This window comes from Gobio gobio (assembly GCF_949357685.1).
Source record: "Gobio gobio genome assembly, chromosome: 13".
NCBI classification, from domain to species: Eukaryota; Metazoa; Chordata; class Actinopteri; order Cypriniformes; family Gobionidae; genus Gobio; species Gobio gobio.
Window position 1 is genome coordinate 47,959,436 of NC_137106.1, and position 14,366 is coordinate 47,973,801.

The following is a 14,366-nucleotide window of genomic DNA, read 5'->3' on the forward strand; positions in this document are numbered from 1 at the left end:
TGTCCCACTTTAACCTACTTAAACACATAAATTGTATGAATATGACTAATACTAATGAATAGGCCTATAAGTTAATCATACAGTGACCAGGGACTGTCAATCAGCAAACGCACATAAAATAGTGATGCACCGAAATTATTTTAATTTTCATTTACCTGAAAACCAAAAGGTTTATTTAATAATCAATTCATTAATTCTTGTGCATCAATTAAAAAAAGTTACACATAGGTCCATAGAGGACAAAAATGTCCATGTCATAAAAATGTCATGTCCATGTCCATGTCATAAAAAAATGAATCTCGGGAGCACAGACTTAAGTTTGGTCTCATTTTAAAGAAGACCCTTGGCAGATTATGTTTAAAAAGAGAAACCCAAAATAAGTTATAGAGGTCTAAGTTTATGAAAATTATTTATGAATAATATTTTATTAAAATATATATATTTATTTTGAAACATGTTGAACTCTTAAACTGCTAGAAAATCAAAGCCATACATCTAAACAAGCTGTGTTCCAAATTTGAGTTTGATATCTCAAAAAATGAGCTCTCAGTGAGAGTTTGTTTGGACGCAGTGCCAACTTTTCCCCATTAGATGCCAGCAAAACTAATATCCACTGATACACACAGCGGCTGGATTTGTGATTTGCAGTTGAGTTTTTCTCTCTCAAATATTACAAGCACACACACACACACACACACACACACACAACCACACACAATTTTTTTATTACATAAATACACACACTCTGACAGCCATACTAACATACACACACACAGTTCCAGCTGCATAATTTATCAAATTGGCTTTATTATGCATAAACAGAAAACAGGAGTAAAGTGAGTATTTGCTTTATACAACAAACCTGAAAAAATGGCACCATCTGGTAAAAAATAATAAAAAATTAAAAAAACATTTGAAGCCTTGCCAACAGAATAAAAGCCTATTAACAAAGATTTCATCATTTTATAGTTAAATGGCAATGAGATTAAAATTGCAGTTTTAATGGGTTTCAATGGGGACATTTTTTGTCCAAACGATGCTAAGAGGAAGTATTTTGTGTACCTAGTGCAAATTACTTTTTTTAAAGGAAATGGGGGTGAAATAGCAAAATACACACCTGTGGCAGACTTTATGCAGTTAGTTTTACCACCGGCAAAGTTATAAAAAAAACAAAACCTGAAAAAGCCAAAAATGTCCATAAGTATGCACAAGGGTTAATCAAATTTAATTAATGATCAGCACTCAAATAAATTAATTGCACAGAAGACTGTTTTTATATAAACATTTTAAAGATTTAATTACACGTACATAATGAAGACAACGGGTAATGTAAAAATATAATGAATATGTAACATTGCGTGACAAGCTGTTTTATTGAAGTCTTTCCGCGGTTGAAACACTGATTGAGCGATTACATGAGACATGCTTCATTTCAGTAAATTATACTGTATCTTTCAACATGTCTTCTGAAACTCATCCATGTATATTTGCTGCTGTTACTAGTAGTAAAGAGGAAGAGATGATCAGTTTACAAGACTCTTGAACTGAGGCAAATACAGCGATCTGTCACGCCACATTAAAGAGTGGAAAAAGACATTTATTGTTTGAATTTCATACGAAAATTGACAGAATTTGACAGATGAGGCTTTGTTTCATATCAAAAGTAACAAAGTACAAAGCTTATTGTGATTATTGGATGTGAGGCGCAACAAATAATCTTAAGTGAAGTTTTGTTCATGCATCTAACAGCATAGACTAGATCTCGGTTCATCAAAATGAAGGTAGATTAAAATTGAGAAATCGATCAATTTAGCCCTAGTGTCCACTCAGCTGACATGTTTACCTGTTGTAGCAGACATTGACACAGTCAAACGCGCTAATTAAACATTACAATGATTTCAGCCCACCAAAACCGTTTCAGCCAAAACCCGAAAATTCATTTTCGCCCCCAAAAGATTTGGTGCATGACTTATATAAAAGTAGCTAATATGACATGTGCTATATTCCATGATTGTTATGCTACAGCTTTTACAAAGAATGCAACAAATCTTTTTAATAGTATTCTGTACAGGGGACAATAATGATGTTAAGCTGTATCTTCTTCTGTTCAGGAGAGAATCCTTGTGAGTTGAACTGCATTCCCAGAGGAGAGAATTTCTACCTTCGCCACAAGCCTGCTGTGGTGGACGGCACACCCTGCCACCCTGGAGGAAAGGACATCTGTGTGGACGGCCTCTGTAAGGTTAGCACAGCAATCTTCTAGGACACATAAAGCCAGATTTACTAAACAGGGCAAATTAGCGTGAGCGTGCAATCCTGTAAAAGCGCTGATGGGAGTATTAAGTTTAGCGCATGATCTACTGACAACACACACATTAATGAACACAGAGGCAGCCGGACCAACACAATCTACCAAGAGCAGATTAGCATCTGGTTATACATGTTTTTTAGGGGCGGTAAATAATGGCACAAACACCAGTAAACTGACGAGCACAAACCTCAGTAAGTGGACTCGTATGATTCATTTAAATACTCTCCTCCCATAAATACTGCGTCTGAAAGGGAAACTCCTACAAATGCATATGCAATAAGATCAGCCGCAAAAATAACCCTGTCCACGCCTTTTCAGCGCTAATGTTTCACTGCGTGTCTACAGTAAATCCTGACTGTAGTTTTTTAACACCAAAAGAGGGTTTGAGCTGGAGCAAGCTGTTAGTAAATCTGGCCCTTAACATAATCACTTATTTTAACCGACTTACACAAGAGGACCAATAGAAATTCATTAAATAGCCAATAATATTCATAATAACAATGTCAATTTACTGACTAAAGTGCTGACTAAATCTCCTTTTTTTAAATGATCATAGTCATTAGTAACACATGGAAATTATTTATTTAATGAAATATAAAAACTGAAATTAAAGTTTTTATAAAGCCGAAAACCAAAACTAATAATTAAAGCTGCATAGTACATAACCAGCCAGTGTTCAAAATGATCTCCTTACCATAGCCCGATTCACAAAGGTAAGCTTGTAATAATGTGTTATAATTTGAGTGGGACTGGCAGTGGCGGCTGGTGATAATTATTTTTGGGGCAGTATCAAGATGCATGTTGACTAAATTCAAGCATTAATGAGAAAACAATGTCTTCACTTTTATCTTTTTACACATTCATTTCCCACATATAATTGAATGAGGAAATGAAAAACAAAAGAAAACAGCCATAACAGACTAGCATGTTGACTACTTGAACATACATTTTGCTCTCCTTTCTTTCTGGCCAGCAAATTTCTCAATGACTCTCTGATCAAAGTCAGTCATCTCAGTAGTGTCATGACGTTTGCATTGTTCAGTTAGATATCTCTTACCCCTGTTGTTGTCCACAAAACTTCAGTACCAACACTTTGAAATAAAAGACAGGGAAAGCAATAAAGGGCATTGCTAACAACACATCCAGTCAGCCACTTAACTTACATTTCTCATAACAAGCTCCGAGTCCAGCTGTGTCCTGTCACTGGCCGGCTGCTGGATCTGTAATTCGCGTTGGTCCGGTTCGGGATCTTCCAACAAACTGTGAAAGAATTTGGTTTAACTGCTGCCATCTCTACGAAACTGATCATCCTAACAGGGTTTTAGCGGAGTCGGAGTCACTGTGTCGCCCGCGCACTTTTGCTTTAGTGGCCAAGAGCGTAAAGTTGAATGACAGGTGACGAGAATCAATCAGATTGGATAAAATAACATGCATCCAATTCTGATTCGCCAGGAACGCAGCGACCTGCGTCAGGAGGAGGATCTTTAAGAACCAATTAGAGACCAGCTTCAGGTCACATACTGCCCGTATATATTTAGACTCAGATGAAATGAAACCGCATGAAACATTTTGAAGAACATATAAAACAGTTAACCCATCAAAGCCAGTTTTTATTAAATGCTGAGGCTCTTACTAACAGCCAGCACATCGTATGAGTAAACTATTTTATTTTTATTTCACTTTTATATCATTTTTGTATACATGTATATTTCTGGAATTTTGATGGGGGCGGCGCCCCAGCGCCCTCTATTGACCAGCCGCCACTGGGTACTGGTGGATTTCCGCTGGAAATTTGAGCTTGCGCCATTCGTCTTTGCGTTACTACGTCACGGGCTAGTAGGCGATCGCATGTGAGGATGCTGCAGGTGGCGGATCATTTATAGCCTTTTCTCACAGCAGCTGGAATAATTAAATGTTTCATGTATTATGTATAATAAATGTAATTGTTATACATTCAATAATGAAGACATGATGTTAAAATAGCTAAAGTAACTATGGGTCATAACATTTCTTACAGACATCTGTTTGTTGTACATCACATACAGATAAATTAGCACATTAGTACATTACATTTATTTGAATGCATTAATGAGAGAGTGATTGTGTGTGTAAATTAGTCATACCGTTTCTATTAATTATGAAGCTGTGGTGTGTAGTTACTTCTAAGGTAGACAAATCTATGTTATAACGGTTGAGTTTCTAAGCTACTTTAGTGATAAATCACAGGACACGTTGAGTTTCTGCGCTCCTCTCTGCGCGCGATCTTCACGTGATGTGCGAGCTACTGTCTGAGTGTTCGTGTGTCACAATATATCAGGCATTAGTTCAACTTAATACACATCTGATGGTCTAAAATTGCTTCAATGTTCAAACGGGCAGGGCCTTAAAACACATACAATTGACAAAGCTTTGTGCGGACGCAAGTGAAAGTGATCTGGCTTCAGGGCGTGCTCGTTGTCAGAGGCGCGACACGGCTCGGCTCTCTGTCTCACAAGAATAAAGCTCATGAGCACTGAATGGAGATGTTTTCCATACTGTTGTTCTTGAATAGTACACAATCGCTTACATTTTCAAACAGGTAAGCCTTTATACGCATTTAATTGACAAACTTCATGAGGACGCAAGTGAAAGTGATCCAGCTTCAGGGCTTAGTCTGTGTAGCAGCGCATATAAGAACGCCGATTAACTGACCTGTATAAACTGGGTAAAACATGCAATTACCATAGTAATACTGAGCATCCAGATTGTATAAACATAGATAACTGCTCCTGAATCTTTCCGTGTGCCTGCAAACTGCACTTGATGTGACTGACTGGGCGGAGTCACGTGACTAAAACCGAAATAACCGACATGAGAAAATTACGTCGATTAGAGGTTCTGAATTTCGGTTTCGATTACTTTCCGATTAATCGTCCAGCCCTATTAATGAGTTTGTGGCGATTGAATGGCTTGCAATGTGACATTGTTTACAAGCTGTTGCTTTCCGCGGCTCAAACACTGATTGAGCGATTTCATGAGACATGATTTACTTCAGTAAGTTGCGCTCGCTATGAGCATGAACCACAAGCCAGAGCCCACCGCAGACCCCGAGCCGAAGCCCGCCGAGTCTGACCGGGTGTGTGAGCCGATATTGATGTTCATCCCTGAGGAGTGGAGTGGAGTTCCACTCATCCTCATGCTCCTGAAGTCTGTACCTCCTCATGTCAACTCCTGGCTTCCCTCCTGTACTCAAGCCTTGAATTAATCGCCTGTTTGAGATTTCTCCGTGGACATAGAGAACCTTATGGGCGTGGAGTTAAACAATAGAATCTTTGTTAAAAAGCGCAGCCTCAAAGCACGGTCCCTGTATTTTGCTTTGACTGTGAAGGGTGTGTTCTGAGAACTATTGCTCTGTCCTTGTCCTTTCTCTGCTCACAGCGTCTCGGCTGTGATAACATGCTGGAGTCGCCCCAGGAGGAGGACCCCTGTTTACAGTGCGGTGGAAATGGACAGTCATGCAATATAGTCAAAAACTATTTCTCAATGCGCAACCTGCCCAAAGGTAAACTCATCCAAGATACAACCGCATTTAATTATATGGACAAATGTGCCTTAAAAAGAAGTTTTACCCCCTTCTTACAGGTTACAATCAAATGTTCATCATCCCTGTTGGGGCTACCACTATTAGCATCAAGGAAACCGTTCCAACACGCAATTATCTGGGTGAGTGTATGAGAATACGATCCTAATCCTAATCCTAATCTTTCGATCATCAAAATCAACCATTTTATCATTAAATTTTGCCTCTAACAGCAATCAAGAATCTACGTGGTGAATACTACCTTAATGGACACTGGGTGATCGATTTCTCTCGTGCCGCACCCATTGCTGGCACCGTGCTGTATTACCGGAGGGGAACAGAAGGGGAACAGACCCCCGAGATAATCACTGGCCGTGGCCCTACAACTGAGCCTCTGGTGATAGAGGTGAGAGCCAGTTTAAAGAGCCTTCATTATTTGATTTCTGTGTGTAAATGCTGCATTTAAAGTGCATTTAGGAACGCAAACCATCTTCACAAACTTGTAATGAGAAGTGCATATCAACAAAAGAGAAGCCAGGGCTTGATTCTTACTTTTTTTCCCCAAGGCCTAAGTTGGGAGCATATTAAGTAACTTTAGGGGTGCAAATAACTAATTCTGCATGTATACAGTCAAACCAAAAATGATTGATACACCAGATGTAATTTTTTTCTAGTGGGTGCAGGACACTATAGTTAATTTATGTATGTGAGGATAGCAAAAGTAAACTGTGAGCTTTTTATACCCAAAAATTATTCATACTGTGGACTAAAATGGATACAAATTTGGGAGCAAAATTATTCAGACACTTTGACCATACCATGTTTTGCTGAAGTGTTTTTTCTTTAATTGCTAATGTGACCTTTGATAGCACAGACTGAATAAAATGAAGCATTGCTTGGTTATTGGTTGACCTTAATTGGTATTATCTGATTGTGTACTTAAATTTAACAGCTGATTGGTTGATTAATAATCCATTACATCCCTTTCTATCACTATAGCGAATATAATCTGTGATAATGTGAGAAAATGTTGAAGATTTGGTTTGACTGTATATAACACGGTAACAGATTTTGCCACACTAGTGTTATTTTACTGTCACTGAGATACTATAGTTTTTGTTAATATTTTGGATTCAATTTAATTCTGCTTTCATTTTAATTTTAGTTAGAAAAAATCTATATATTTAATAATATGTGTCAAATAATGTTCCTAGTCTTATTTCCTGTGACGGGGCATCCCAAATAAAAGCTACAATACTTTACTTTGAATTAAATGAAAATTAAATTAAATGACATACAGTTTGTGTAGCCAAATAATAACCGGGGTGGAAATTGGACACACTGCGTGACTTATTTATTAAACAAGCCCAAAATGCACTGGGACTCTTATTTTGAAATGCCTATGCTTTATTAATGCAGCTGATAAATATGCATTCTTACAACTGTATACAACATATTACAATATAAACACCGTAAAGTAAACATTGTCATAATTGATCAGCATTAGTTCATAAGCAATCGCTTGGCATAAATGTGCATTATTCATTGATTGCTCAAGCATGTTGAACACACAACAGCGCCACTTTCAGGATCTGAAACGTGAAGCGCTCACAAGCGCCTTTTGAAGTTTAATAATCACATTAAGGCATTATCGCGATTTATGCTTTTCCATCCCCAAAATATAAGATATAAGATGCCTTAAAATTATCATTAAGATGCTTGTTATACCATTTAAGGTATTGGAGACTTTTAAGAAATGTTAAGACATTTAAGAAAACTGGTCCGCAGGGATTTTTTATTTGCGCATGTGCTCCAAAATACATTGTACAGTTTGCACACATCTATTTTTAGTCGCAAATGCAAGTGAAATGGTCGCACTTTTGAGCCCTGGAAGCTTCTAAGAAAAAGTGGTTTGACATATGAAAATATGTATTATCATAAATATCAGTATTGTAATACTTTCTATCCAGAGTGTTGTATGGATCAGCATATGTGTCAGTATAAGTCCAAGACCACTGCAATGAAGAAGAGCCAGTGAAATGCACCTTTAACTTTTTGAGGCATTTTTTCCATTGAATACTGACCATCAGAGTTTATCTACAGCTAATCACTCAAGAGGCCAATGAGGGCGTGGAGTATGAGTTTTATCTGCCTAACGGACGCCTGACAGAGGGCTACTACTGGAGCTACGGATCCTGGTCTGCCTGCAGCAAGGAGTGCGGCTCAGGTCAGTGTTAAAGTAGAAGGACACAGGAAGTGTGTCTGTGTTTCATTTCATGCAAGACACTACAGGCAAAACCATTATTATTATTTTAGGCTCTGGTAAATTTTCTGAAATTTCAGCGTTGCATCACAGGAATAAGTTACATTTTACAGTGTATTACAATAGAAAACCACACAAATTGTAATAATATTTCACAATATTACTGTTTTAAGAGCTTTGCAATAAGGTTCATTAGTTAATGTGAATTAATTAATTAACTAACATTAATAGCTACTACAGTATTTATCAGTCTCTGTTAACATTAGCAATCTTATTGCAGGGTTCCCGAGGGGTCTTAAAAATTATTATTTATTTTTTTTTCATTTAAGGCCTTAAAACGTCTTAAAAACGGACAGATTTTCATCCGAGGTCTTAAATTGAATTTAGTTAGGTCTAAAAAAAAGGTTTTAGACCCTCGTTCATTTCCAGAAATGCTGGCCGCTGAAAGTAGCAAAAAAGTATCGAATCATTAGCCTGGATGCCAGCCGAATTTAGCTCCGCCCACAATTTTTTTTGCTCGGGCAATTCGGTCTGGACTCGCTCCATAGAGGAGGAATTATGCCCGAACAGAAACTGTTCGGACCAATGAAATTGTCAGGGCGGGCTTTAGACGATGATGGACAGATGATCAACAGTAGCGTAATCATCCACGTCATCGAAGGCTCTTGGGTTGAATTTGCTCTTATCCTAAACGGAGAACTTGTTCGTATGTGCATTCACCTTCACTATTTCTCTCAGAAACGATGATCGTGTTGGTAAGTACTCTGTGTATCCTTAAATTATTTTATTACTGGCAAAGATCGTTTACACTCATATTTTTCTTGTAACGTTACTTAATCCAGCGTGCGTGCAGACAGGGTTTCCAAGTGTTTTTGCAATGTCGCGCACAATTGCTACTCAAAACTATAGCCCAAAACAATAACTTTCCGGGGTGTTCTCCGGAAAAAAATGGCGTTTGGTTGGCAAAATATGTTATTTTGGCAAGGTTGCCTGCTAAAATTCGCATTCCTGGGTTTATAAAATCACATAATTGGGGTCGCTTCAACCCGCGGACATGGAGAAAAACACGGACTTGGCAACACAGTGCAGTTGAGTTCTGTTGACATTTGACAACTAACGTTACGCGTCGCTCCGTTGCTCTGATTGGTTGTAGGTCTATCCAATTGAGGTCTTTCCTGGCTCGGTTGAAACACGCCCCATAATCAAAGCTCAATGGAGCGGTACCAGACTCAAATTCTGACTAGAATTGAGAATGGCCACGCCAGGCTATCGAATCATAGCCCAGGCGTTTTCATACTTTATCATGGCAAGGACCCCCAAATATGATGAACCTTTTATGATGGACCCCCTTCCTAAAATCCATCTATATATTTGTATGTATGAAAAAACATAGAGATAAATAGTAAGTGTGACATTATAAATACAACATATTGTTTCCAAAATTAAATTGGTTGTACTTAATGTTGGATGTATAAACTTGAAGAAGAACATTTTTCAATTAAAACTTATTTGTATAAGCAACTTTCACAATTAATGTATGTAAGCAGCTTACGTACTGCGATAAGAATACTGCCTTACAACCCCAGTGAGCGAGATAAAGGGGACTATAGTAAGAACAACTCAATTCTGGAAAGTATGTATACGGCAAGAAAGGAGAAAAACATTTAGAAATGAAACAGGAAGAATGTTCGGTAGACTTTATCCATTTTTGCTTTGTCTTTGTATTCTCTGAAATTTTCTGTGTTGTGTTGTAGTTCTTTCTGGGGGATATTGGTGTTGGCACACGTACGCGGTGATAAAACTACAAATCCCGTGATAAATGCAATACCTGCCTGCGAAATACATCTACGTTTAAGAACGTTGTATTTTGTTGGACAGAATGAGGCAGACATTTATTATTTTATAGTATTCTTTACAGTGATAAAGTCTGCACTCAATCAGCACTGCATACCTTATTATTATGAAAATAGTGACTCAAATCACCATATCTTGATGCAGTCGTGTTTATTGTCTTCGTTTCATCAGTCAAAGCGTTTCTATCTTCAGTTTATCCTACATCGCTAGCTTCACATTAGGGCTAACGATTACTTACTCTGAGGCAAATGTGGAGTTTCTGCTCGAGGGCATCCTCTGGCTTAAGATGAATGAAACTTTTGGGTGACAAATAAGAAAAATAATACTTCTCTCTTTTTTGAGGGAAGATTGTAAATGTATATGACAATCTATATGTTTTTCTTCAATGTACAGAAGTCTTTTTCCCCACAGTGGATGCATAAGAGACTCATATTTCATATTAAATACACAAACTTTAAGAAATTATTGTAATATATTGTAAATATTGTAATAGTAATATTTCTCATTTTGTGAAATATATTTATTTATCAAATATAATAATTATTATTAGTCATGTAATATATAAACATTAATATATAAAAATGTTATATACACACACTTTTCATTTGCTGTTTTGTAATGTGTAATGTTTTTGTAATCTGTTCTATTTGAGGGAAAGTTTGTTTTAGGCTATTTTCATTTTGGGCCTAAGGTTTTGGGCATTTGGCACGTTGTTGGCTGTGGAGGGTTACTAATGTGATTGCTTTATCTGTAAATTAATTTAATGCTTTTTCAATGACTGAATTCATTTGAAAAAAAAAAAGATAAAAAAAAAAAATGTTGACCCACTTTATATTAGGTGGCCTTAACTACTATGTACTAACATTTTAATTAATAATTTGATACAGTGCACTTATTGTGTATATACATGTTTTTACATTGCACTTACATTTAAAAAAATACCTGCATGTAATTACATCTGTAATTAATTTCTGTACTTACATTTGTAATTACAAAGTTGACACTTCCCTTACACCTAACTTTACCCTTAAATTTACCACCACACCTGTCCCTAACCTTACCCTTAAACTGACCCATACCACCACACCTGTCCCTAACCTTACCCTTAAACTGACCCATACCACCACACCTGTCCCTAACCTTACCCTTAAACTGACCCATACCACCACACCTGTCCCTAACTTTACCCTTAAACTTACCCATACCACCACACCTGTCCATAACTTTACCCTTAAACTTACCCATACCACCACACCTATCCCTAACCTTACCCTTAAACTGACCCATACCACCACACCTGTCCCTAACTTTACCCTTAAACTTACCCATACCACCACACCTGTCCCTAACTTTACCCTTAAACTTACCCATACCACCACACCTGTCCCTAACTTTACCCTTAAACTTACCCATACCACCACACCTGTCCCTAACTTTACCCTTAAACTTACCCATACCACCACACCTGTCCCTAACTTTACCCTTAAACTTACCCATACCACCACACCTGTCCCTAACTTTACCCTTAAACTTACCCATACCACCACACCTGTCCATAACTTTACCCTTAAACTGACCCATACCCCCACACCTGTCCCTGACTTTACCCTTAAACTGACCCATACCCCCACACCTGTCCCTAACTTTACCCTTAAACTGACCCATGCCCCCACACCTGTCCCTAACTTTATCCTTAAACTTACCCATACCACCACACCTGTCCATAACTTTACCCTTAAACTTACCCATACCACCACACCTGTCCCTAACTTTACCCTTAAACTGACCCATACCACCACACCTGTCCCTAACTTTACCCTTAAACTGACCCATACCACCACACCTGTCCCTAACTTTACCCTTAAACTGACCCATACCACCACACCTGTCCCTAACTTTACCCTTAAACTTACCCATACCACCACACCTGTCCCTGACCATACCCTTAAACTTACCCATACCACCACACCTGTCCCTAACTTTACCCTTAAACTTACCCATACCACCACACCTGTCTATAACTTTACCCTTAAACTGACCCATACCACCACACCTGTCCCTAACTTTACCCTTAAACTTACCCATACCACCACACCTGTCCCTAACTTTACCCTTAAACTTACCCATACCACCACACCTGTCCCTAACTTTACCCTTAAACTTACCCATACCACCACACCTGTCCCTAACTTTACCCTTAAACTTACCCATACCACCACACCTGTCCCTAACTTTACCCTTAAACTTACCCATACCACCACACCTGTCCCTAACTTTACCCTTAAACTTACCCATACCACCACACCTGTCCCTAACTTTACCCTTAAACTTACCCATACCACCACACCTGTCCCTAACTTTACCCTTAAACTTACCCATACCACCACACCTGTCCATAACTTTACCCTTAAACTGACCCATACCCCCACACCTGTCCCTGACTTTACCCTTAAACTGACCCATACCCCCACACCTGTCCCTAACTTTACCCTTAAACTGACCCATACCCCCACACCTGTCCCTAACTTTACCCTTAAACTTACCCATACCACCACACCTGTCCATAACTTTACCCTTAAACTTACCCATACCACCACACCTGTCCCTAACTTTACCCTTAAACTGACCCATACCACCACACCTGTCCCTAACTTTACCCTTAAACTGACCCATACCACCACACCTGTCCCTAACTTTACCCTTAAACTGACCCATACCACCACACCTGTCCCTAACTTTACCCTTAAACTTACCCATACCACCACACCTGTCCCTAACTTTACCCTTAAACTTACCCATACCACCACACCTGTCCCTAACTTTACCCTTAATCTTACCCATACCACCACACCTGTCCCTGACCATACCCTTAAACTTACCCATACCACCACACCTGTCCCTAACTTTACCCTTAAACTTACCCATACCACCACACCTGTCTATAACTTTACCCTTAAACTGACCCATACCACCACACCTGTCCCTAACTTTACCCTTAAACTTACCCATACCACCACACCTGTCCCTAACTTTACCCTTAAACTTACCCATACCACCACACCTGTCCCTAACTTTACCCTTAAACTTACCCATAACACCACACCTGTCCCTAACTTTACCCTTAAACTTACCCATACCACCACACCTGTCCCCAACTTTACCCTTAAACTTACCCATACCACCACACCTGTCCCTAACTTTACCCTTAAACTGACCCATACCACCACACCTGTCCCTAACTTTACCCTTAAACTTACCCATACCACCACACCTGTCCCTAACTTTACCCTTAAACTGACCCATACCACCACACCTGTCCCTAACTTTACCCTTAAACTTACCACCACACCTGTCCCTAACTTTACCCTTAAACTTACCCATACCACCACACCTGTCCCTAACTTTACCCTTAATCTTACCCATACCACCACACCTGTCCCTGACCATACCCTTAAACTTACTCATACCACCACACCTGTCCCTAACTTTACCCTTAAACTTACCCATACCACCACACCTGTCTATAACTTTACCCTTAAACTGACCCATACCACCACACCTGTCCCTAACTTTACCCTTAAACTTACCCATACCACCACACCTGTCCCTAACTTTACCCTTAAACTTACCCATACCACCACACCTGTCCATAACTTTACCCTTAAACTGACCCATACCATCACACCTGTCCCTAACTTTACCCTTAAACTTACCCATACCACCACACCTGTCCCTAACTTTACCCTTAAACTTACCCATACCACCACACCTGTCCCTAACTTTACCCTTAAACTTACCCATACCACCACACCTGTCCCTAACTTTACCCTTAAACTTACCCAGACCACCACACCTGTCCCTAACTTTACCCTTAATCTTACCCATACCACCACACCTGTCCCTGACCATACCCTTAAACTTACCCATACCACCACACCTGTCCCTAACTTTACCCTTAAACTTACCCATACCACCACACCTGTCTATAACTTTACCCTTAAACTGACCCATACCACCACACCTGTCCCTAACTTTACCCTTAAACTTACCCATACCACCACACCTGTCCCTAACTTTACCCTTAAACTTACCCATACCACCACACCTGTCCCTAACTTTACCCTTAAACTTACCCATAACACCACACCTGTCCCTAACTTTACCCTTAAACTTACCCATACCACCACACCTGTCCCCAACTTTACCCTTAAACTTACCCATACCACCACACCTGTCCCTAACTTTACCCTTAAACTGACCCATACCACCACACCTGTCCCTAACTTTACCCTTAAACTTACCCATACCACCACACCTGTCCCTAACTTTACCCTTAAACTGACCCATACCACCACACCTGTCCCTAACTTTACCCTTAA

The 14,366-nt window shown here is 39.2% G+C and overlaps 1 protein-coding gene across 2 annotated transcripts in view; it reads left to right on the forward strand.

Annotated features, from left to right (window-relative positions):
- paplna (papilin a, proteoglycan-like sulfated glycoprotein) overlaps positions 1-14,366 on the forward strand; it is a 102,368-nt gene that overhangs the window by 32,626 nt on the left and 55,376 nt on the right. For both annotated transcript variants that reach the window (XM_079832503.1, XM_079832502.1), the window contains exons 7-11: positions 2,112-2,242; positions 5,729-5,852; positions 5,933-6,013; positions 6,104-6,276; positions 7,974-8,097. In XM_079832503.1, coding sequence (XP_079688629.1) covers positions 2,112-2,242; positions 5,729-5,852; positions 5,933-6,013; positions 6,104-6,276; positions 7,974-8,097 — 633 coding nt within the window. The remainder of the gene's footprint in view (positions 1-2,111; positions 2,243-5,728; positions 5,853-5,932; positions 6,014-6,103; positions 6,277-7,973; positions 8,098-14,366) is intronic.